The sequence below is a fragment of the Saccopteryx bilineata genome, chromosome 2 (genome assembly GCF_036850765.1).
Source record: "Saccopteryx bilineata isolate mSacBil1 chromosome 2, mSacBil1_pri_phased_curated, whole genome shotgun sequence".
Lineage (NCBI taxonomy): Eukaryota > Metazoa > Chordata > Mammalia > Chiroptera > Emballonuridae > Saccopteryx > Saccopteryx bilineata.
Window position 1 is genome coordinate 9,169,098 of NC_089491.1, and position 26,197 is coordinate 9,195,294.

Here is a 26,197-nt window from a genome sequence, read left to right on the forward strand (position 1 = left end):
CCAGGCTACAAGTCCATATAGCCTGTACTGTGCAAAACCACAGGAGGGTAACGCAAGCCCAAGAGAAAATGACGCCATCAAGAGATGCGGTAAACAAGGAACGCATGAGGCTCCTGCCACAGTAACACTGCATTTTGTCTTACAGCAAACTTTCTTTATAAGTAGAAAGAATACACTGTAAAGTAACAATAAAAAGTATAATATGTAACTACGTACACCAGTAACATAGTCATTGTGATCAAGTTTTATGCACTCTATATAGTTGTAAGTGCTATACTTTTATACAACTGGGAGTACAGTAGGTTTGTTTACATCGACATCACCACAGACTCCTGGGTAATGCATTGCACTGTGATGTCAGGGCGTTTGTGATTTCACTACATGATAGGAATTTTTCAGCGCCATTACAATCTATGGGGCCATGGTCAGATATGCAGTCTTTGGTTGACCCGAAGGTTGCTGTGTGGCGCATGACTGTGGATGACAGATTGTATTTAAAATTCTCTGAAGAAGGTAATCTATATTAAGAAAACTGGCTAACACTTTGGATAAAATATATATGGTTCTAGTTCTCACCTCCTAAAAAATTTCAGATGGATCAAGTAGTTGAAAAGTATTTAATATAGTAAAATGCAAAAGGGTAAAAGAAGTTAGAAGTGAATATTTTTATAATCTTCTAAATATGACGTGAAGCCAAAAATAAACAGAGTGGCCCATGAAGAAATTTTGTGGAACACATCATTAACAAGGTGAAAAGCCACGGGTTAAAGTGGGCGGTGTGAACGCTGAACAGAGAGGAGGTTGTTATAAAGCACATAAGGAACTTTTAAAAAATGAATTAAAAAAAGCTAAAAAAGCCAATAGAGGAAATTAGGCAAAGGGTACAAACAGAAGACATTCGTAAAAGAAATACAAATGGCCAATAAACATATGGTAAAGATGTTAACCTTTAAACACCAGGAAGCCTAACCGTGGAGAGGATGTGGGAAACAGGTACTGTCATGTGCTGAAGGTGGGGTGTTATGTTGGCACACCTTTTATTTTTTGGAAGGTAAAATGGTAATATATATTTTTCTAGAGGAATGCCCAGAGGAGTAAAGACACATACAAGGAAATATAGTTCCACAGAAGTATAACAGTGAGTAACTGGAACTCAGAAGTCAATCAATAGCGGGTTGCTTAAATAAATTACGGCATAATCAGAAAAGGAAACAACATGCAGTCCCCGACAGGAACCAGCAGCTCTGTGCAGACTGACACGGGCGGACGTGTGCGATAGAGTGGTAAGTGCGAAAGCAAGGCACAGACTACTACGTGTATCATGGGCCCACGCGTGTTTCAAAGGAGTGTGCTGTGGGGAACAGTAACATGTCCAAAATGTTCACATTTTTATAAGCATGTACAACCTTTGCAGTCAGGGGGAGAACACAAAATACTAAAAATTGATTTTGACTGGCAGGGTAGCTGCTTAAGATGATAAACTGCCCAAAAGATCTGCCACGATTTATGGGGAGAGAACCAATCTCGTCTGGGGCATTGAACAGGGTTCCTGAGCTGTGCTCTGACTCCTGGCATGATGCTCCCCAAGCTACTGTCCACATTTCAGAATAAGGCTAGCACCTCTTCTGGGCCTTCATAAAGGACAGCCATTAAACAAATTCATTAGGGTTGTTTTGGGCTAGAATTATCTCCACTTCAGTGTGCTAGCTCTGTAGAATCCGGTGGCAATTAAGAAAGGGGAACAGAATGGGTTAACGTCTATTGATTTAACTAGTTTTTATTTAATAAATTAAGTAGGCCATTCTTTCTCCCCCAAAATGTATCAGCTTCCTTACTGAAATATAAATTAAAAATAAAGCGATTCTGGGTGGTAGAAATGCTCACAGGTAAGAGGGAAGGGAGTTTATTTCCTGCTGCAGTTCAAGACCCTGGCCACTAGATGGTGCAAAGGGACCACATATTCTGCAACACCTCCCTGTACAAAATTCTTTAATGTTAAGAAGCACAATGAAAGCGTTCCAAAAGTCAAGAGAATGAACAATTGTGCTGAGATATGAACATTTTGCTTTTATAAAATTGGGACTCTGCCATTTCATTACTGATACAAAAATCTTCTGTCTCACTTTCTTCCCACATATGCTGGTCCCAAATCTGCTCTAAATCTCATACATTTGAAGGGGCCCGCAGAAGCCCAGGAAAAGTGGATGTCCAAAAGTTGGATTCAAAAATTCTTTTTACCTCGAGCTGCCAAATGTGTTTCCATTAATTTCACCTCAGTGTCGTGGCGTAAATGCTAGTGGAATTGGCCCCAAGCTAAATAAGCAGTAAGCCCCATTTTTCAACACACAAACACATAAAGATGTCAGCTCAAACTGTTTACTAATTAACACTTAAAAAGACACAAATTAGATATGCGTGGCTAAGAGCAATTATAATCAAGACGAATTTCTCTAGTCATTTGGGAACTGAAAAAAAATGCCTAATTGCTGGAACCAATGTTTTAAAAACTGAAATCATGCCAGTTAGCAAATATGTTCATTTAAAGAACATTCCACGTGACTACACTCTTGAGGATTGACTACAAACATGAGAACAAGGAAAATATTTAGGTATAAAATTAAAATTTTAAGCTCCCTTAGATTTATAACTTCTTCATTAAATACATCTGCAAACAGCAGCCCATAAAAACCTGTAGCAATTAAGTGGTTAAATGAACTGCCTCCCTTGTCAATTTTAAGGGAGTGATTAATATTAGATCGTCCCTTTACTAATTAGACTCTCCCTTGTCTTTCGGCTTTAGAGTCGAGTGAAAATGGAGGCTGTTTGCTCCGCCAGGAAGTGTGGTAGGCTAACAACACTTCCCTCGCTGGGGCTGAGTGTGGCGCCCACTGAAGGGAGGTGAGCATCCTGGCTTCCGTGGCAGGGGTGGGGTGGGGGCGTTGGTTAGGACAGCCGTGGGAAAATGGCTGCGTGGAGCTGGAAGGCACGCTGGATGCTGGTCCTCACAGGAACTGCTGGCTCCTATTTTCAGAAGGCGCGCAGGTCCTTATGCACCAGCATGAAATCTACTGCCATCAAGGCCACTGTCTCCCGGCCATCACTCCTTGAGACAAGGGGCAGATTGGTCTGTGAGGGAGGCAGGGTGGGGCAGTGGGCGGGCAGGAGCACAGACAGGCTCCCGTGAAGGGAACAGACTCGGGAATTCTTGCAGAGCTGCTGCCTAGACTGCGGGCCAGAGCTCCCACCCCGGCTGCGACGGGGAATCCATCAGCTGGAGAAATGGGGCGACTGCTTACAAGGGAAATAAAGAGCGGCGGAGACGGAGAATATTTATATGCCCATCTCCTCACCGGGAGAGAAGATGCTTCATCACAGGGGTTGGCTGCGAAATTACACTTCTCCCGACTCTCGAGCAGAGAGAACCTTTTGTTTGGGCAGGGGAAGACAATGAGGCCCTCACTGGGACACAGCCCCCAGGGTCACCCGGCGGGGGGCCAGAAAACGTCCCGGTGTTGCCACAGCTTGCTGCTGGGAGCCCCCTGCTCACTCCCGTGGCCCAGCGGAGATAAAAAAAATCTCACTTTCTCAAGCCTGGGACTAATTTACCTGGCAAAGGCCCTGCTCCGAGCCGCGGATGGACATGGCGACAGACGCCAGGGCTGCAGGAAGGGGGCCATGCAGACCCCGGCTGCTACCCCCGCTGAGGGCCAGGAGCAGTGGGCTGTTCACTTCTTTATTAACCATGGCTGCTGCGTTCACTTTTAACAAGCCAGCTCCACTGCCTAAGCGTGTTTCTGTGTTGTGAGAGGTTCTGCCTTCCCTCTGATTCTTTTCTTTGAAATCTGCTCTAGAGCATGTACACTGTTCATCATGACCTTAACACATGCCCTTCCTTGGCTGTCATTCCTGAACTTAATCAGGTGTGCCTAGGCCACAGCCCCCGGAGAAATGCTGAGACTGCTGACCAGGGCTTGGCCCTGGGAGTGGGGTCGTCAGGCCTGCACACCAACCTGAGGTGGAAGCCGGGGGGCTCGCCCCAAGGCCAAACCCAGGTGTAGGTTTAGCATGCTATGCCGGCGTCCAGACTCAACACATGCCCCCCCACCGCCCCCTGTTGCCCCCGCTGTCTGCACAGTCCGCAGACATCTCTGCAAACACCTGGGGTCCACGTGCCCATGTAGCAGGTGGCTCTGGGCCACCCTACCAGAAAGCCTCAAGTTAGTGTCACACTCTCCCTTGAGGTCGTCAGAATTCTGTGGGGCTGAGGGGCCTTGTCCACCCACAACTGGGGTGACACCTCGTCTCTTTCCATCTGTTACTCAGTGGCAGGCAATTCTGGGGCTGACAGGCTGGGGTCCACTGTGGGTCCCTGCTGTGGAGGGGGACCTGAGGCCAGCTCTTCTAGGTTGGCTGCTGGAGTGTTACCTCTGCTCCCTAACCACCAAGCTCAAGGCTGACAGCCTGCTGGGGTTTATTCATGGAGTGACCTGCCACTGGGCCAAACGGTGGTGACAGGTGCAGGCTTAAGTTCAGAAACATCCCAGGCAGCGCAAGTAGGTAAAGCCACAGTGGGCAGGACAGCCAACCCACGCCGGGTCTGGCTGTGAGCACCATGCTGCCCTCAGGGACAGGCCCTTCTGCTCCCTTCCCCGTGGGGGCCACCCCTGGCCCAGGTGTCTGCCATGGACAGGGGATGGAGGGAGCAGGGAGGGGGTGTGCTGGCCCGGCACCGAGAAGCCTCTGCCGACGCTGGGCTCCCCCCTGCTTGGGAACCCAGGCGAGACCCAGGAAAGAGTTCTGGAAGGGCAAGGAGCCCAGTGTGGGTCACGGCATTTGAGCTCCTGAACCCAAAGGCAGTCTCCCACCTTTTTTGGGGGTATAAAGCGTGACTTCAATAGTGTAAAATATGATGAAATAAAAGTTTACTTCCCTGGCCTGTTGGCTCCACGGTAGAGCATCAGCCCGGCATGTGAAGTCCCAGGTTCAATTCCCAGCCAGGACACACAGGAGAAGCATCCATCTGCTTCTCCATCCCTCCCCCTCTCCTTCCTCTCTGTCTCTCTCTTCCCCTCCCCCAGCTCTATTGGAGCAAAGTTGGCCCGGGTGCTGAGGAAGGCTCCATGGCCTCTGCCTCAGGTACTAGAATGGCTCCAATTGCAGTGGAGCAACGCCCCAGATGGGCAGAGCATCGCCCCACGGTGGGCATGCCAGGTGGATCCTGGTTGGGCGCATGTGGGAGTCTCTCTGCCTCCTTGCTTCTCACTTCAGAAAAATACCAAAACAAAACAAAAATGTTTGCAGTGAGGAAAGAAACTGCCAGCAGACCTCTCCCTGCCGCAGGCCCACCCCTACCCCCCAGGAGCAGCCTGGCTCACTGGGAATGAAAGGAACAGGCAGAGGGAGGGGACAGCAGCAGCTGCCCAGGACAGCCCAGCCGGGGCAGTGGCACAGCCTCCCTAGGCCTCTAGCTCCACCAGCGAGGCTAGGTCAGGGGCTAAAAGGAGCAAGTTCACGTTTATTTATGGAGAAAATCCTCTGACATAGCAGAAGACAGAGCCATTCACCAAAGTGTATGGATATCAACATACTAATCACCATTAAGGCACACGGATGGCTGGTGTAAGCAACATGCAAATCCTCAGAGTAAATGCCGAACTCCACAGTATTCCAGACTGCTGAGCTATCTGTGATGGTTTTACACCTTATTTCATGTTTCTAGCCTTTTTCCATTTCCCCACATTTTAAATTTTCCTTCAACAGAGAATAAAGGTGTGTGTTTTTCACTTGTCACTAAAAACAAGAAATGAAGCTAGGCTCAGTTAACTGGAATGTCACTGCTCAGCCACCAGCATAGAGCGGTGTGCCAGCACTGAGGGGCTGGACGTACCCTGGTTAATACCCCTTCCTGAGGACAAGAAGGGCAGCAGTGACTGACAACAGCAGCAGCTGAGCAGTAGCCAGGGCAGGAACTGTTCTAAGCCATTCACAGGACTCCCTCAGTCATGCCATAAATGCTACAGGGTAAGCATTTTTATTACTATCCCAATTTTCCAGAAGGGGAAACTGAGGCTTGGAAAGTTTAAATGGAAGACTTGTCTCATGCCCAGGACAGCTGATGGCAGAGCCCATCTGCTTCACCAGGCCCTGCTCAGAGCACCTGACCTCAAGCGAATAGTCTAACCACATACGTTTTTGAACCAGCTTTTCGTTCTTAGGGTAGGGAGAAACCTGAGGGCGCAGTGGTTTCTACCACACGCGCAGACTCTGCACTGGGCCTCTTCTACATCACGCCCTCCTGGGACTAGAGGTGGCCTGAACACCAGCGTCCAAACCCAGGTATACTGCCACCCCACTGTCCCCACCAGCCCTTAGAGGTACACGGAGCCACAGGCTTTAGCTCATAATGGAGAAGATTTGGAGCGTGACACGCCAAGTCTCAATCTTGTCCTGGGTGAGTTATTTCACCTCTCAGAGTCTCCGTTTCTTCCCCGTGAAATGGGGAGGAATGATGCCCACTTGGTCAGCTGGGGGTGAGCAGCAGATGGCTGCCCCTGTCTCCAGCACATGCCACCTCACAACACCCAGCCCACCGTGATGGGCAGCTGTCTGTCAGTGCTTCTGACATATATTCACTTAGCATTCAGGAGAAGCCTGCGGGACAGGTTCTGCTGAGACCCCCACTTTAAACAGAGGGGGCGTGACTTGCCCCAGTCAGCGTCGAGTGGGTTAGACCTCTGTCTGTATGAACTCGTCCGTTCTAAAGGAGTCACAGGCTGTGTCCCTGCTTGGCCCTCAGAGGCCATCCAACACATGTACCGAGTGCCACCGGATGGGCAGGCTGTGAGCAGGCAGCCAGCGGGACCAGCAGCAGCTCTCTTGATTTTGACGACAGCTGACGAGGAATACTATGAGCGAATCTCTAATGGGTTAGCCAGCCATTCTTTTTCCTAAATTTACCTCCCGCCCCCAAATCTATAGATGACAACCAAGTTGGTTTTTATGATTTACTAAAAATCAAAGACAAAGGGGGACTTTTTTTTTGTCCTGTTTTTGCTGTGACAGGTTTAGAAATTTGTTGCACTACATTGATTCAATTTTCCTTGATTTCAGCCATCTTTCAATAATGCAACCTGCTTCTGCTAGCTGGGTACACAAGAGAAAGCCCAAAGGAGCTGAGAATATTGAAATGGTTCTACCATTTCCATCTTTGAGACAAATGTTCCTCTCAGAGGAGAGCCGGCTGCAAGCATGTGACTGCTTAACAACCTTCTATACATAAAGGACAACTCGCACACCCCAGCGCTATCTGAGGAGAACGGGGAGAACACCGGCCCGTCTGACCCGTGTGCTTCCGTTAGCTCAGCTCTCTCTCGAGTCGCCGCACGCACCCCTGCCTTGGATTTCCTTCTTTTTATTAGGAAAAACAACCGAACGATTTAGAATCAGGCCACCAAATGGGGTCTGGCTTACCACGTACAGTGGAGTGTGTCCCGACCCTCTGAATCACACAGAGGCTGGGACATGTCCCAAACCCCCTACTGGTGGCATGTCATAAAGCAGAAGGGGGCAGAAGAGTCGACTCCACGCCCACCCCCCAACCTCCACCTTCTTTAAGCTGAGACATTAAAAAATATAATAATAAAGCAATTGATTTTTCCATCTGTCCCTTAGAACCTTCTGACTTAGAGAAGACAAGGAGGTGCTGGTCGTGTCTGACCTGAAGTAATAAACACATTGAAAGTGAGCTGTTTGCAGGCAGTCAAGTTGAGTGGAATGGAGTGTCTGTCTCAGAAGGGCAGCCCACACCTGGGACCAGTGACAGGACAGACCCCGGCTGAGTGAGCGATGGCCCGGGCCCTCTTCCCCGTCCTCACTTACCTCTTTCTCAATTTCCGCCAGAGATTTGATGGTGATTCCCAGCAGATCAAAGGGCTGCATCTGAAAATATGAAGTCATCTTTTTCAAGGGCTGGAAAACGCTCCTCACATTGGCTTTCATGCATAACAGCGTGAAACTCAAACCACCCTTTCCACGCAAACCCGTCGGTGTGACCCTGCGGCGATTAGGGAAGGTACGTGGACCAGGAGCACACTTCCAGAACACCCGCTGTCCTTGGGGTTGGTCCCTCCTGCTAGAGACCCCTGCTTAGTCATCTGTCTTCCGCACCCAGGAGGGCCAGGCTGTCCTGAATGACAGTGACTGTCCCCAGGAACTTCCCTGTCTCTCTGTTCCCTGCCCATGTGAAGAGCTAGCTGGTTTGCTTTCTTCCTGCAGCCGTGGGGCTGGGGCTGCCCCAGGCGTCACCAGAGGCGGCCCTGACTGCGGTCTCCAAGCGGCGAATGGCCTGGGGGGTCCCAGGAATCAGACAGCAAACCTCCTATCCAGGACTCCCAGGCATCCAGGGAAGGAGCTGAGGGGGAGGGGTGTCTAGGTCTTTGAAAATGCAGGTGAATTAAATACCTGTCCATCAATGATCATTTACGAAATCAATGGTGGTGAGTATAATACTGCATTTTGATGGGTATTTCTATAAGTTCCTTCAGATGGGGACCTTTTTACTTAAAAATGCTGGCTTTTCCCACAAGGGCACTGGCCCAGCCTCCACAGCCCAGGCCAGCAGCCAGCAGCAGGGGATGAGCAAGTGAAACCCGAGAGTCTCCCGCAGAACCCCGGGCCTCCACGGTTCTGAACTGCAGCCCGGACGTGGGGTGGAGCCTGAGCCAGGCCAGCGGGGGGTCTCCTGTAAGGCCAGGGAGAAGGGGCCAGATTCTGAGGCCAAGGGCCCAGATTCAAAACCGGCCGGCGCGTCCTCATTAAGCAGGCGCAGGTTAAATCACTTCATCATTTCCTCTCCTGTTAAAAAGCAGCGTGGGCGGCCCCCTGGCCTGGCTGCGGGGGAGGACTAAATGAGAACAGCGCAGGGAAGCCCTTGGCACCGGGTTTGGCCCGAGCCTGCGTGGCCCCAGCACTTGCTGAGTCGGCAGCGCCCCGGAGCAGCACATTAGTGAGGGCGATCTTGGGACAGGGCCACCAAATTAGGCACTCAGCTCCCGGGGCCGCGCTGCCAGTAGCCAGGAAACAGTTTGGCTCTCGCCTGCTGCCAGCCCGAGTGGTGCGAGCACGGGGCTGCGTGCCCGAGCTGCCCAGGATCCAGCAGAGGTCCAGCTGTTGTATCATTAGGCCCTAACTGCCCCACTAAACTTTCCCGACTGGAGCTGGTGCGCAGGACAGAACAGCCTCGCGGAGGGAGCTGGCAGGAGAGGCGCCAGCGTCTCCATGGCAACGCGGCCAAGTGGAGTCGGCTGAAGTTACTCATGCTCCGCATGTCACGTCAGGAGCATTTTTCAAGATTAAGCTGCTTACCAGAAGGGTTCAGAGGAGGCCTATTATATTTCATGAAAATGGAAACTACAGAGCAGGTCAAATCGCAAGCCGGGTGGTTTTACGCTGGATCCAAGAAAAACACTGGAGGGTTCTTTAGCTGGTGCCCAAACCAGGGCCTTCACGTTTATTAGCTGCTCAAAGTAAACTTCTTCAGAAAGGATAAAAAAACCCAGAAACAAGTCTATTGAGCCAGCATGGGCCAGGCCACCGCCATCCTGGAGGGCAGGCATCACCTGAGGCCAGGGGCGCCAGGCGGGGTCCTACAGTGTCCCAACGCCCTGTGTGGTGGGCGCCTCTCGGGGTCTGAGTGGTGGCCTTGAGGTCCAACCAACTTATTCAGTGCCTCTGTCACCAAAGATGGCTCGGGGCTGGCTCGGGCCTCCATCTGCTCACATGCATCGTGGGAAACCCACCACCAGGAGACTGCACACAGGGCCAGCCCAGTCACACGGGGGCCTCCAAGTCGGAGCAGAGAGCGCGGTTCGCTCAGAGGGAGATGCAGCAGCTAACACAGAAACCTGAAGCTGCCTCCTTCTGGAGGACACCTTCACTGCTAAATGAAAAAAGAACAAAATTTAAACTGAACTTGGAAACCAAATGAAGTTCAGTCCAACTAACCATCACACTGAAACAAAAAGGCTCGGCTGCGTCTGAGTTCGCTAGACTCTCTCGCTCCCTCTGCTTCCAAACGTTCTCGTACCTACCACCGGCGGCTCTAGCTGAAGGGCTCAGAGGGGCCTCGCTGCTTCCAGCGCACAGGCAGCCTGTCGCTGGCTGCAGGGATACTCCAGCAGAAATCATTCTAATGGGGGCAGGGTGTGAGGGCCACCAGGAGACCCCACATGCCGCTGGGAGGAGGGAGCTCAGGCTGGGGGTGATGGAAGGGAAGGGAAACCATGCAAAAACTTACACTTTCTGGGACACAAGAAAACTTCTCTGATATCATAAAAGGCACACCATCCATTGCTGCAAAAGAAGAAAAAAAAGAGAAAATGGCACTATAGACACCATCCATGTTCAGTAATTGAGACATCGACATACACAGTACAAGCCAGTTGGTGGCTGGATCCAGCTGACCTGCACGCAGGTGAGTGGGGCATGCGACAGGTACCATCCTGCTCCTGGGAACACACCTGCCCAGGATATGGAAGGCGGGTGCTCCGCACATCCCCTGAAGAGCAGGCCGTTGTGTGGGTAAGAGCTGTGGGAGCAGGGAAGGTCCCAGTGCCCGCCCTGGAAGCAGTAGGGGCCATGGAGGGGCTGCCACAGGACAGAGGGGAGCGAGCTGCGCTCGTGAGGAGGGCAGCAGGGGTGCCTCAGACACCCTCTCGACTGAGAGTATCACATCCCAGGCTGTCGGGCTCATGGGAGAGGTCTAGGTTGGAGGAAAGAGTGATTTTGGGGTCAGAGAGACTGGGTTTGAATCCTGGCCGTGGCTTTGGACGAGTTTAAGTTATATTTCAAAGGAGGACACACGGCCTGCAGTAGAGGTGGGTGTGAGCTGGCGGTGTGGGCAGCACCCGCCCAGCACCCAGCACAGAGCAGCTGCGGGGCTGCACCGCCGGCTTTGTGACCTCGGCCTCCGTCCCGGGCCTCCCGGGCTGACTCAAGGCTTCCAACCTGCTCGGTTTTAACAGGACACAAGAGAAAGGGTAAGGACAGATCTCCAAACACAAACAGGGAGGGGGGGGCTGGTGTACAGGGGTGGGTGCATGCGTGTGTGTGCGTGTGCGTGTGTGTGTGGGTGGGTGCATGCATGTGTGCGCGCATGAGTGGTGCCCTCTACCCACTGTGTCCCCATGTCATTGCCATCAAAGTCACATGGGGAAAACCACGACCCGGCGCTGGTTTTGGCCCGAGCCTGCGTGGCATGTTCCCTCTGCTGGCATGTTCCCTCCCAGGACAAGTGCACTTTGTGAGTTACAGTGTCAGGGGAGGACTGAAACGTGTCAGTGCCGTACACCGTGGCACGGTGACGTCACATCTGACAGAATGGGACGCGGGGTATGTCCTGTGTGAAGCTTGCAGCCCAAGGAGAGTCCTGGGGCCTGGCTTCTTGGTCAGGGCCCAGCACGGTCGGGAGTGGGCGGAGGCTGCCCCCCTCTCTGGTCCCAGCCACTTGGGCCGGGACCTGTAGTCCAGCAGTCGGCATGGGGGCCTCACCCCGAGGGTAGACTGGTTTTCTGGTAAATTGTGGTTTTTGGGAAGAAATGAAGTGACAGAACAAAGACGTGGTGAGTCATTTTCCTGGGAAATGTGCCCTTTGCTTCCCCCAGTATCTGAAATGGGGACCTCTCTGGTATACATGTGGCAGGCAATTTTGTCTTAGTCCTCAGAAAGAAGAGTCACAGGTGCAGAAAGAAGGGCAGCAGAAAAAGGAAATAAAAGTTAAGAAATCTGGGACAAATCCTCTCTAATCAGCCATATGAGCTAATGGCTCACTTTAGGTTTATAATCTATTTTCAGGGAAGAAAAAAATGGAAACTTTCTTGGGTAAGTCCAAAGAAAAAGAACCCACACAGCTGGCCCAGCAGCTGCACCGGACACCTCCTCCTTTCTTGGGAAGGCTGCTGTCTAAAGCGTGGCCACCGGCCCGTACAGACACCTGCAGTCGTCCCTCACAGGGGGCCCCCGCGAGCTGCCCTGACTGCCGGACGCAGATTGGCTAAGGGCTGTGCACACTGCCACACTTCCCCAGGAAGGAGGGGGATAGCCCCAAGTCCTCTTATACAGGATGTCACACTCAGCCATGCCAGTGGATCTCAGCACCCACGAGTGCACGTTCATTTACCACTGGAAACCCAGTGAGCAGCCACCGTGACTTCCAGAGAGGGGCAGGACCAGGTCCCACTGAGAAGAGGCCGTGCTTCCTGCCCGGCTCCTGCACTGTCTGCCCAACGTGGATATGCCGACCCCACGGCGCTGTGACTTCCTACCCCTTCCTTAGCCACGGAGAAAGGTGGGCGCGTGGCACTTGCATTTCCAATCCCTTCACAGATCGGGGATCACAGGCTCAGAGAGCTCAAAGTCTGCCAAGGTCACACAGGTAGCAAGCAGGGACCCCAAAGTCCCTTAAGTATCCGTGGGATTTCTGAACACAAATCTACTTCTTTCACACCAGGGCCCTTCAAGGCTTTGACCACCACTATCCTGACCCCATCTCCTGGGGGCCCTTCTCTAAGTTCTTCTGATCAGGCCCGGGGCCAGGAAGTGCCTGTGTGCTTGCACAGACCGAACTCAGACCCACCGCCTTCTCCCCGCACCTGCTTTTCCGTGGCTTTCTCTCTCACCCTTACCGTGCCACCACCCTCCTGGCTACTCCAGGGCCAGCACTAGAAGCCACAGCCTACTTTACCCCTCCTTTAAATTCCCAAAGCCCACTGTTGTCACCTGGCACGGCCGTGCCACTCTGCTCTCTGTACACCTATCTGCGCACACACGCCTTTCCCGGCCTCTCTCTGCCTCCTAGACCAACGGCAGGGCCCAGGGCAGACCGCCCTCATGCCCGATGGCACTGTGCTCAGGAAGTGTGCCCTCTGACTGCCCGGGGACAGATTGTAGACAGCACATCTTCAGCACACACGACCAAGCTGAGAACCCCGATCACCCCTTTCCTAGGGATTCTGCCTTTGGTGTTTTAAAGACCGTATTAGTGTTTGGGGGTTCCTATTCATATATGGAGACAAACTCCTTCTCCCTGGTCAAGGTTGTTTCTATCTAAATGTCAACATATGTTGTGAGAACATTCTTATGTACATATGTATCATATTATATATAATACAAAAAACTTTTACACAGATAAATATATACTGTATCATATCTATTTTATATTATACTTATGTAATATGCAATGTATATTTTTATATATCTATTACACACGTGTATACATATATGTACATACATTTACAGCATTTTCAAAGGCCCATTTGTAGCTTCTAAGAGAGGCCAAAGGAAGCAGATCGCGCCCCCCAGAGGGCCTTCCCCACCGTGCACCCCTTCCAGGGTGACGTCCCTGCTCCCACACCTGGAGAACCCGGGAGGGGGGGACAGTTGTTGGGCTGAGCAAGGGCTAACCCCCCAGGTGAGCAACTATGGTGCTTGGCCAAGGCACGCCTCCTGGTTCTCATGTAGGTTCAACTGCAATTTCTTCACAGAGCCCAGAGGAGGCTGACGACAGAAGGCCAGCAGCGATACCCCTGTGGGATCACCCGAGGGAGCTGTGTGGGGAGCAGCGAGGGTATTTGGGACAATTCCACTTTATCTTAGTGTTCATGATCGAAAAGCAGGCTCAGCCAGATGCTCTTCATATTCACTGAGCAAACAAGCTCAGAGAAAGACAGCGGGTCCACAGGCTCCTGTGGGTGGGAATCTGAGAACGGGGCCCACTCACAGGGAATGGCGCTTTCATCCAGTCCTCAAGAGCCAGTGAAGGTTTGCTAGACAGATAATCTGCCGGCCAACAATTTATGCAAAAAATCGAATATGTCAAAGATTATGATAGGCTGAAAGAACATGGATTTTAACCAAGCATTTGACAAAATATCTCGTGTTTCCCATGAGGATAAGGATAGGACAGATAAGTACGGCTGGACAGTGTTAGGGGTAGGGGAATCCCTAACTGGTCCGACTACATGCCCAAGTAGCTGAGTAGTAGACTGATGTAGACTTTGAGCGACCTCTCTGTAGGTTGCCCAATTACTTCGATGAAGATGGGCAGAGTATGCTTTTCTAATATGTGGCTGTTGAGGGGCCAGGGAGGACAGTCTACAAACTGGTAATAGAGAGAAATCCAATAAAGATCTCAAAAAGTTGGGCTAAACAGAACGGATGGAATTGACTAAAGGTCCACGTTAAACCCCGTACTTGAGGTCCAAAAATCAGCCGTATTAGATGGAAGGAAAGAGATGTGGAGTAATAGCAGAAGATACAGAGATTTGTGTGTAGTTGAATAATGTGATTTCACCATTTAAGAAGGGGGCAGGAGGCTACTGTAAAGCACGGGCTACAGCCCTGCTGGGGTTCAGTGCCGGGACTGAGCCTTGTCGGGCAGCTTCCCAGGAGGCCCAGGAGGCCCAGGGCCCTGAAGCCAGACCACACGAGGCAAGGAGAGGAAGCCATCAGGCCGGATGCTCCAAAAAAGCATAATCCTGTCCATTTTGGTTCCTTGTTGTCCCCACCTGGGACCCCAGAGCCCAGCGCTGTGTCAGCACATGGGGGCTCTGGTCCGGTAGGAGAGGACTTGAGAGGTGGGGGAGGGCGCCGAGGGAAGAGCTGCCCTCCTCTGGGGAGACGTGAGAAAGGGCCAGCAGAGCTGGATGCCGAGAGTCCAGCAGGCGGCCACGTGCTAGGGAGCTGGGAGCTGGGGAGGCATTCTGTGTGTTGGGTACAAAGCTGATCTGTGGGACTGCTAAATCCCCTTCTAATTCCGTAACATTCATTTCTACTCTCCTTATCTGGGCAGCCTTTCCATATTTTAAAATATCTAGAGGTTTGCCAAACATAATTCTTCAAATCAACAGCACAGGTTTTCTTGTGTTCCAAAAGCGTGTTCATAAATCACCTCCACCCTGGCTGCTCGTGGGAGAGCCATGTCCCTACCTTCCTTCCCTTCTTTCTTCCCTAGGAGAGCCAGTGCTTTGTCCTCACTGCTCTTACACCAGGACTGACACTCGTTTGAGCATCGTCTATTGCCAAGTCCTCCTCAGAGTGACACTCAACAGGGCAGCTGGAGTGAGAGCCACGAGTGAAGAGTTCCTGCTCTTACAGAGCACCATCGGGGGTTGTATCTTCACCCCCAGCCTGCTTGCCCAGTTGGCCTGGGGTCTGTATGGTGGTTCTCATGTAGACATGGCCTGACCAGTCAGTGGTCACGACCCAGAAGCAGGGACAGAGCCTGTCCTTTCCTCTTGGGGGCCAGAGCGGCATTCCTGGGGCACAAGCAGTCCCCTGGACCCCTTCAAGCTCAGAGGGAACACAGCCTCCCTCCTAGCCCCGTGGCACACAAGAGAAGGAAGGAAAGGAAACCCACACGGACTGACCACAGACTAGGTAGTGACTGCATGAAATAGCCCTCAGCACGATCACATGCAGGTTATACTTAGGGAAACTGAGGCTCAGAGGAGTTATGCAGCGTGAGGGAGCCAGGATTCGAGCCCAGAGTCCAGCGTGATGCGGAAGGTGGGGGTGGGGGCAGGGGTGAGGGGGAGGACATGCTGGGGGTGGTCAACTGACCTAGGCCTCCACTCCAACTCTGCAGGTGGCAGATGTGTGGCCCAGCAGGCCGCATCGACTCCCTGAGCCTCAGTGACCCTGTCCGTAACAAGGGGTTAGCGCAGCACTCTCTCGGGGGGATGCTGTGGGGCAGAGGGCGAAGGGAAACGTCGACAGGCAGGTTTTCTTTCAGTCCCAGGGCTAAACCACTGTTTCCCTCTTTTCCTTTTTAAAATTTTCTTTTTGGTGGCAGTTTTAACAAAACGCTGATCCACTGGCACGGAGCACAACCTACAGCAGATGAAAGCAAGGAAGAGCCACAGGCTCCGTGGCACAATTAGCATTCTCCCAAACAAACGAGCTTCAGCAGAGCTGTAATTAAGCAGGCCTGTAATTAAGTATATGCCCTTTATCATAACGATCATGCTTAAAAGTGGCATGACGCACGGAACTCTGTTATTAATGCTGTAATCCCAAACTGAAGTGCGAGGATGTGGAAATCAGCGTGTCAGGCCTGTCACCGGAGTGTTTGTAAAATACATTAAAGAAGAAAACCAGGAAACAATGAGCTCATTCAACTGGTCCTTTCACAGCCAGGCACGGCGCATCCAGAGAACTGCCAATGCTTACAGAATCTGCATGTCCTAAACAAACAGAGCTCCCATCTGCTACTGTACGAATACCACCCCGTTTTACAGAAGGAAAGAGTGATGGCGGGTGATTTTTTTCCCCCAACTGACTTCAACCCCTGCCTTTGCTGTTCCTGGGGGAGAAGTCCGGTGCGCATGCTGTATTTCATTGGACGCACCTTGGGCTTGTGCTGTGCAGATGGCCCCGCCACGACCTGCGGAACTCTCCTGGCTACGGCGTAGGGTTATAGCTCCAGCATCCTCCTTCACATGAGAACTAGAATTTTACCTGCCAACGCAGTCCCGCAGAGCCGTCCCGGGATTTTCCCCTCCACACACCCGTGGATTTCTGCAGGCTCAATCCAAATCCACTGCTGACCCACTCCCAGGGGCTCCGGACCCAGGGCCACACCATCACTCACAGTTGTGGAGACTTACAGTTGCTCCAATCCCTTTCCTCACTGACATCTTAACAAAAATATATTCCAATTAACACATGCATTAATTTCAACACACATGGCAGAGTCACAAAATGATGTGGTAGAAAATGTAAAAATTAAAAAATAAAAGACTCCATTACCAGCATCTAGATTGTTATCTGCTTACAGTTGCCACATGGTGCTAAGTGAACTTGAGTCATGGCGCTCAGAAGTACTTGCAGAGACGGCCGTGAACAACGTGCCACGGGCAGGCAGTCATCCCCAGAACACCACTGAGCGCAGCGGGGCGGTGGGCGGCCTCGCACCCGTGTGCCTGCTCCGCTCCGGGCTGCAGACAGTCGGCCTTCGCAATTTGTATAGGAACAATGCCAACAACTCAAGATCTCAGGGCCATTTCTCAAAACTCATTTGCAAACCAAAACACCAAGCACAGTTGTGCGTTCTTGGTGATTTCGCTTGGGGGATATTTCTTGGAAGATGTTTGTAGAGGCCTCCAGAGCTGTCTACTCAGTGACATTCCAATTGAGTTTACACAAGGCCAACCAACTTCCTTCTAGATCCCCAAGGTAATTTGTTCTGCCATGTTATTCATAAGCCAAACAGAGTGATTTATCAGCCATGTCGAGAGCCTCCTGAGTCTCGCCCATGGGAGGCGTCCCCCGTGGGGAAGAAGGAGTGGGTGCCGGAGTCAGACACGCGTGAGCGCAGCCACGGGCTGGCCGTGGGGCTCTGGGCGAGCCACTTAGCCTCTGCGTTTCAGGCTTCCATCTGTCAAAGAAGGGTAATCGTGCCCACTCTGCAGCACCGCGGAGGGGGCCAATGGGCAACCGCGGAAGGGCCGGCACAGCACACAGCAGCTGTGGCTGCTTCTCACCAAGCAAGTGGCCAGCGCTCCTTCCAGACATGGATTATAATCAGGTCCTCCCCCATCCCCTGATTTAGGACAAGCATTTAATCTCTGTACCTCTCTTTCCTCAACTGTAGCAGGAAGGAGAATACTACCTGGATGGCTGAGACATTTAGAAGAGATAAAAACAGAAAGCCCCAGGTACAAACTAGCTGCTCAATAACTGTCATTATTATTATTACTATGACTGCACTAGAGGGCAATGCTTTTCTAAGGAGGTAGACCTTTTACCTTCTTTTACATAAAAACGTAAGTGCAGCTGCATTACATTATGTGGGCTGCGGGCTGCGAGTCTCAGCCCAAAGGCTTGCTAAGAGGTGGAAGTAAGGCCTGCCCAGGAGGGCGTCAGGGGTGCCCTGGACCACAGCTGTCCCAGGTGTCTGCCCTTTCCAGGGTACAGGGCAAGTCTGATGGTAGGAGCAAGGCCCCAGGTGGGCCCAGGCTGCTTAATGTCCCCTAGAAAAGAACCCCAGAAGCAAAGTGAAGAAAACTGCCCCTGGTGTGAGGTCAGCAGGAAATGCCATGCTGGTAAAGGTGTCCTCACACCACAAACGAATATTCTCTAAGATTCTCTTCGGCATGGGCAATTAGGAAGTCCTCCTCCACCCACATTTCTCGGTCCCCCCATCTGTACACAAAATGCCTACCAGTGACTGTCACTTTCATCACGTGGGCCACTCACCACAGTCCCAGTGTCCTGGGGGGACAGTCCCGGAAGGGCAGTCCCGGAAGGGTGTGGGCTGGGGTAGGGAGCATGGGCTTTGCAGCAGAACCCCTGCCTCCCATGGGCTTGGTGGTGGTGGGGTCTATTGAGCTGTGGGAGCCAGGAGGGTGGGAGTCCAGAGAGCTGGGCCACAAGCAGCTGCCCATACTCTACGCCCACGAGAAACTCCGCAAACAGGAACAAGAACATCTCACTGCGCTATAGAAGTGCTTTTTAAAACGTTTCAAGTACTTAAAGGCTTGGGGTGGAGACCAACTGCATTTTGTGCAACGTAAAGATAAAAAACCATTGTGTCCCCACCACCGAAGGATGAGGTGGGAACGCCTTCCTACCTGACAGGAGGAAGTCACCTAAGGGCGGGAGCAGAGAGTGTGTCCCACTGGGCAGGACGTGAACGGAAGTGACCTGGGCCTGGCAGGGGTTGAGGAGCGATCACTCCACTGGGGAAACGCCACTCGTGGCCAAGACAGTGTGCCCACCTCAGAAACCTCTGCAGTCAGCTTCCAAATATAGGTCTTTCTCCTTGTACCTTCCTTTCCTTAAACCAGGGGTCCCCAAACTTTTTACACAGGGGGCCAGTTCACTGTCCCTCAGACTGTTGGAGGGCCACCACATACAGTGCTCCTCTCACTGACCACCAATGAAAGAGGTGCCCCTTCCAGAAGTGCGGCGGGGGCGGGTAAATGGCCTCAGGGGGCTGCATGCGGCCACTAGTTTGGGGACGCCTGCCTTAAACACTTCAACTGTTTCCTGAAGTTTACAGGGTGACGTCTAAATGCCACAGTCCAGGCCCTCACAGGTTGGCTGCAGCCTGGCTTTGTGAACACTTCCCCTCCTCTCCCCCCACACCCTGCTCCCACACCTGAGGACCTAGCTACCCCGACCCACGCCTCCTTTTCTGACCCAGCCGTGCATTCTATCTATATGTGATATGCCCCTCTTCTCGCTATGGGTTCAGCCTGGAGAGCCCATTCCCGCTCCGGAAACCCCGAACCGGCTGAAACGTTACCCCTTTGAGGCATCTCCCAAGCTACCGCTCATCCAATCAGGGGTCCAAGCACTCATCCAATCAGGGGTCCTAGCACTCATCCAATCAGGGGTCCTAGCACTCATCCAATCAGGGGTCCTAGTGCTCACTGACTCAGCAGTCTATTCCCCCTGTTGGGCTCTCATCACGTGCCCTGCCGCCCTCCTCCATTGCAGCTCCAGGCTGGCCGAGGGGCCTGCAAGGTAGAGGGGCGTGGCAGCCCGTCTGGAAGAAAGCTGTGTTTTGTAACGTGAAATCTTTAGGATTCTGTGAAAAGGGGACATTCCAACTCCTTTCCTTCTGATTGCATGATCAATGAGTAGACCTCTAACCACTTGTTTACTTGGCCAAGTGCCTGAGCAACGGGGCAGTGGGCAGAAGCACTGTGCACACTGGAAGGGTATAGGCTTGCTACAAATTTCATTAAAGATTTGAAGAGAGACTGTCCATAGGTGAAAAGTGGTATAAAATGTGACATTTTGTTACCACAGCACAGAGAGCTCCTGACCTGTTTTAGCGGGGTCCCCAGGAGCTGGGCAGCCCCAAGTGGAGGTGAGAATGCAGGATGAGATAGCAGCGCTCAGGCCCCACAGGCCCGAGAGAGCACGGGGTGGAGCCTGGGCTCCTGCCTGCCTGGGGCTGCCGGGTGATTCTGAAAGACCAGTCATGGTGACAGACCTGGGCCAGATCAAGAGGGACCCGCACATAGAGACGAAGTCCCGTCTATGGCCATACCACCCTGAACGCGCCGGATCTCGTCTGATCTCGGAAGCTAAGCAGGGTCAGGCCTGGTTAGTACTTGGATGGGAGATGAAGTCCGGCAGCCACCTATACCCAGCTCGGTTTCTGGATGGCCGCCCTGCTTGTGTGCATTTGAACCAGGCCACGACTTATCAATAAAACTAACACTCTGAAGAGGAAAAAAGCCATTTCTATGTCTCACATTTCCCTTGCTTCATAGAAAGCTCACGTACTGGACTTCCCAGTTCAAAATCAAAAGCCTGGCCATCCTCCCCGTTGACGAAGCTGGGCCTCGCGCACGGGCTGAGGTGGGTGGGCTCCGACGGCCCCCCACAGAGGGTAAGGAATGACAGGGGGCTGCAGATTTCACCACCGTGGTTGGGATGGGAAACACCAGTACACACGCTGGACACACACGGGTAGAATTTGCAAGAAACTTTCTCCCGTGTAAGTGGTTTCTCGTGGAAGCAGAATATCACCCTCTGAAACTCAGCTCTGACGGGCACACTCTCGGGACTGTGGTGATGGGAGGACAAAGGGGCTGCTGATGTCTGACACGACACCGGCTCTGATCTGCAAAGACCAGGGAGGGTGCCTCCTTCACTCTGGCTGCTGTGTCTGTGAGGTTCGCTGCCATAAATTACCCAGATTTCAGATTTAATATTAACCTTTAAAGGGCATGTCACCCAAATGTACTCTCTAAATATTGGTCTTTAGTTTGCTCTGTAAGTCTATCAGGAAAAAGAGGCGGGATGCTGCCGCCCGTCTCCGACCGTACCTGTCAAGGGCATCTCCCGCCACCTGACAGTAATTCCAGCCGAACTCAGCGGTCCCACAGATGAACAATTCAGCCATCCACTCACCACACTCTAAGCTTAACCTCAAGACTTAATAATAGAGCCTGCTAATATTCCTCCAATTCCTAGAGCTGATGAACTTTCAGAGGCAACATGAGTTGAAATTAACAAGCACAGAGATGACAAAGAATTTTAATCCCAGGTTCTCTTGAACTATCCAGTATAATAAGCACTTGTTCCTTTCCACAATGGGCATATAAAAGAGGAATCTAAGTAATAATTGCTGTAATTATCTTGAAAAATATGCAAAGATTAATGGTAATTATGAAAATCTGTATAATTGTTCCCTGAAATCATCACTGATCAAGTGTCTCTTGAAATGGCCGCTGCCGGCGAACTTTTCACACCGAACTCCGAGTGGGCACGGAGATGTGACACTTCAGCTTTCTTCTTATAAAGATCACCCGGTGTTGATGAACTTCTTTCTCATCATCCCCAGCACCCTGGCCTGCACTGCCATGCTTTCTACCCGCGCCTGGACAGGGTTCCAGGGTGCCCTTAATGGGATGCGTGTGTCATTGTGGTTCAAAGCCCCAAGTTCAACTTGTTATTTATTCAAATAATTAATTACTCTTGTATCCATCGAGCAGTTTGTCATGACACATTAATGACTTGATAGACTTCTATGAACTGGTGAACACAGAACAGCAGAGCGTTTTTATCGTCATTTAATTTTAAAACGATCCTGTGTGAAATTATCTAGTCGTGAGTGATGGGAGCATAAAGAACAGACTCAGCAAAGCCCCTTTTGGATCATTGCTTTATTAATGGTAACGTCAGGGAAATGAAAAATGCTAACATTGTCATATTCCACTGCTGGGTGGAGATGAATGGCTGGGGAGCGGGCGAGGGCCCCAGAGCTCACTGCCAGGAGCACGCAGCCCCTCCCGGTGCCCCTCGGGGTGGGCCTGAGCCCAGCACATCCACGGCTGCAGATCCGCCTCCACGCCTTTTGAGGGTGCGGCTCTCATCGTCTATTACTTTGTATGTGTGGTCTTTTATTATTATTTTTTTTACTTGAATCTTCACTAGTGATATAAAGCACCCTCACGAAAACATTTCGCTTTATTGCTTTGAACATTAAACGTTATTAATCCAATAGAAAAACGTTAAAGATATTGCTGTCACCTTTAAATGTGAAATGATATTAGGTGCTAAAAACCGCTGGGTTAGTAGAAAAGATGTTCCTTTAGCTTCTTTCAAGTCTTGAGATGACTGTGCTGAATTGAGGACAAAATAATGTTTCTACGTGGCTCACAGCCCAACGTCTGCTTGAAAGAGACTTCCTGTTCAGCTCTTCTTTTCTATATATATAGTGAAAATTGTTTCTTGATTGTTTTAATTACAAACTTGGGGATCTATACAAACTACATACACCCCAGCAGTGTCATTCAAAGACAACAGATGACGAAGCCTGCAGAGCCCCAGCCTGCAGGGCTGTGCGTGGGGCACAGGCACAGACCCACTCGAGAAAACAGAAAAGGCAGCAAGGCTTTGTTCCTGTCCTCTCTGCAGAGGGAAGGGTGGACTTCTCCTCCCTTACACGCTTCCTGTTTTCCTGATCCCAGGGCGTAACTCTACCACCCACTTGGATATCCAATTGAGGGACCTGGAGCAACCAGGACTTGTCCCCATACCTACTGGTTACCAGGCCTTCAAACCCCACAGAGGGCAGTTGCAGTGGCAGTTCACACTTATTTGAACTCCTACTCTGTGGCAGACCCTGGCCTAGTGCTCTCTGCATGCTGACTGATCTCCCACGTTAATCCCACGAGGGAGGGAGGTATGTATGCACCATCATCATCGTCATCCCTGTTTTACAGAGGACACTCAGGCAAAGAGCAGTTAAGCAACTTGCCCAGGGACACACAGCCACCAGAAACAGAGGCAGAATTAAACCCAGGAAGCCTAATTCTTCCCTATGCCTCTACGATGACTCTTAATTCTATCCAGAGATCTCTCCGGAACCTGGTCCTCCTCCCCCTCCTTCCTCCACTGCCCTGGACACCAGCGGGGACGCCACCCCTCTGGCCCTGACGTCAGCTGCCTGGCCGCTCCTGGCTCCACATTCCTCCCGGCCCTCTCCTCCTACAGAAGATCTGCGAAGAGACGGAGCACCAGCAGCTGCTGCCACAGTAAGGCACAGGAGAGAACGCTTGGGGCCCACACTGGCACAACTGAAAACGCAGCCGAGTGACGACAGAGGGGTGCTATAATTCTGAGGATAAACAAGTCAAAGGACATGGGCAGGTCCCAGCCAGAAGTCTGCTGGCCTATTCTGTGGACTGCCTTCTGTTTTCGGGTGGAGACACCAGCCCAACTGCCCATGACTTTCACAAGGACAGCTCCAGCCAGTGGCAGCACAGCGGGAGCTCAAGCTGCCTCCGCCCAGGGCCTACCTCATGACGCAGTGGTGGGTGCTGGTCCCTGCCCAGTGAGCAGGGTCTCAGCAAGCCGACGTGCTGGGTGGAATCGGGCCAAGTTTAGAGGCTATGGGGTGGATCGCAGATTCATTGGGGAGAGTTTGAGGGGGCCCCTCAAAGGGCCGAGGAAGCACCCTCCAGAGCCGCTGTGACTGAGGTGCCCCAGGGCAGGAAAGATTGGCGGTTTCAAATGGGAGCCCCACACGAAAAGTCCAGGCAGACCACCCAAACCCAGGGCCCCACCTCTGATGAAGACAGCTCACCAAAAATCAGCTCTGACTGTCCAGTCCTCTCTCTGCAGAGCAAGCTTGTCCCTCAAGATGACAATGGCACCCCTGTGGGAAAGGGGTCGGTCCCGACGGGAGGGAGGTGAGGAAGGGGACTAGCCAGCTGGACCTTAGTGCTGTAAAGGCGGATCTTCAAAGCGGGCCCCACACTCCAGAAGACACTTCCTTTCTCCCCAAACCACAGCTTCTCAAGCTTCCCAGAATGTCAGAATCGCCTGGGATGCTCGTTAAAGACGCAACCCCCCAGCCCCAAACCTTGGAGACTTTGGCTGGGAAACTCCGGGACCACGGCACCATGAGAACCTCCGCTCTGAGCCTGGAGTCAGAGGGACTCATGGTCCAAGTGACTGCCAGGGCCTCATGGGTACAGTTCTATGAAGCTTTTCTGCACAGACAGGACTCTGCATAACCCATAGGACTAACCACGCAGAGGCAGGCAGTGCTGCAGGGCCAGGGACGGCTGCCACTTGGTCAAAGCCTTGGACTTTGTGCCAGGCACTGTGCTGATAGACCCTTCCCTGGGTCACAACCCCGTGCGGCCAATGGGACCAGCTGTCTATGGCTGAGAGAGGCACGGGAGCAGGCCTCAGGCAAAGGGAGGCCAGCACGGGTTACCATGTCTGTGCCGCTGAGGAGGCTGGGCTGTACACTGTCTCAGGCAGGATGTCAAGGAACAGCAGTGCCCATGCACAACCGGGCTCTCTGCCCATGAACTGATCACCGATCACTTCTAACCTAACCCTGGGAATTTCTTCGGGCCAGACCTTCCATGGACTGAGCCTCTAGAACTCACAAGATGAAAGGAACCCAGATAGGCCCGTGGTTTGTCTTTATCTGCAGTGAGTTTTTTGACTAGTCAGGGTTTCTATGGTTTTTACCTTTAATAGCAGAAGACAAGAGGATAAATTCAGAAAACTTATGGCTGTCTTTTCTGGAATCCGGAGGCTTTTCCGCTCTCTACCAAACTCAGATCGAGCTCTTCACGTTTTAAAGCTAAGGAACGTATTTCTAATTTGCAATGGATTCTTGCCTTTTCTCCTTAAACTTTTCTTTCCCTCTCCGAGTAATGACTTCAAGGCCCTTGAAAATCTTCCCTGAAACTTTTAAAGGGAACCTGTAGTGAGAACCAAGAGGGAAAGGATGCATTTCCGTGGAGCCTAACGATGATGTAAAAAGACATATCCACGTGGCTTCTCTGCCATGCGGCTTTCAGGGCACGGCAACAAGGTAACAAATTAGGAGGGGACTATCCGGAACACACTTTCTTTAAAGCTCCAGGGAATATTACATAAATTTTGGTGGTGGTGGAGAACCCAGACCCTTCAGGGGAAACAAATCCCACAGGTAGGCCAGTGTGGAGTGAGGGCGTGGCCGGGTAGGGGGCCGCTTAGAATGAGAGACCTAACTCAGAGAGGGGTGTTACAAGAGCCCCAGAGAGCACACCGGTGGTGCCTCCTACCTTTTCCAGACAGCTGAACACCCATGATCTCCTTTATCCTTGTTTCTGCCCTGTGCCCATGGGGCTGACCCTGTTCTAGTTTCAAAATGACGACACTCGAGCTCAGAGGTTTACTGGCTTGCTTAAGGCAACCCAGTGGGCCAGTAACAGAACCGGGTGTTGAATATGGGTCTCCTGACTGCTATGTAATCATTTACTAGGTCAGTGGAAAAACCGTCTGAGCGGAAGCCAGGATGGGACCCCAGAACCCAGGGCGAAAGGCTGCCTGTCGGTGGGGGAAGGCTCAGGGCTGCGGTCTGGGTTCTCGGAGGACATGGGGCATTAACAGTCCTCACTGTGAAGGGATTCCCACGTCGTCCTGTGACAGGCACACTGGGAGAGCACACCTTTTGGCTTGTTTTCATTGTTCAGTGTTGGCGGACAGGGCCTGCCTCAAGATTGGGGCTCAGCGCGTGTTCACCCAGGTTGGACACATGCCAGATCATGATTTCATTTTCGCTTAAGGTTGTGAAAACAAGGTGGCTTTCAATGTTCTTCTGCCTGTAAAGCCCACACGGCCAGGAGGTGCTGGGGTGCTACTCTGCACGCGTGTCCCTCCCCCATTGAATGAGGCAGGAGCAGGGGGCTACTCTGCACAGCGGTCCTCCTGCATTGAATGAGGCGGGACACCTCCCCGCTATGTTCAGTCTGCCCGAGGGCCGTTGGAGGGACGCGGAAACGCAGAGGAGGCAGAAGTAGAGGGGGCTGCATCCTTAAGCCTGAAACAGGCTCTCCTTTGGTACTTGAGAAGGTTACATTCCTCGAGTCCATTATTGCTGCAATTCCTGAAGGTCAGCACATGAAATAATTTGTCATTTTGTCATCTGTCAAACTGGAATGCTGTGAGAGGGGTGTCTGGCCGGCCAGGAAGCCCAACAGACACACAGCACCTGAATTTCAGCCTAAACGGGCTGCTCCCCAGTTTCCTCCTACAAAAGCAGTCATTTTCTCGAAGTGATCGTTTCTTTAAAAATTGAACCCACCAAAGAGCCAAGCGCTGGTGCTGGGAGGGAAGAGGAAGTCACAGAGGTCTAAGAAAATAAAGGTGTAGCTGGGGGGGGGGGGGTGCG

At 51.9% G+C, this 26,197-nt stretch overlaps 1 protein-coding gene across 9 annotated transcripts in view; it reads right to left on the minus strand.

Annotated features, from left to right (window-relative positions):
- MVB12B (multivesicular body subunit 12B) overlaps nt 1-26,197 on the minus strand; it is a 161,610-nt gene that overhangs the window by 14,664 nt on the left and 120,749 nt on the right. For all 9 annotated transcript variants that reach the window (XM_066256202.1, XM_066256194.1, XM_066256198.1 and 6 more), the window contains 2 exons: nt 10,295-10,350; nt 7,879-7,938 (listed from right to left, as the gene is read on the minus strand). In XM_066256202.1, the coding sequence (XP_066112299.1) occupies nt 7,879-7,938; nt 10,295-10,350 (116 nt within the window). The remainder of the gene's footprint in view (nt 1-7,878; nt 7,939-10,294; nt 10,351-26,197) is intronic.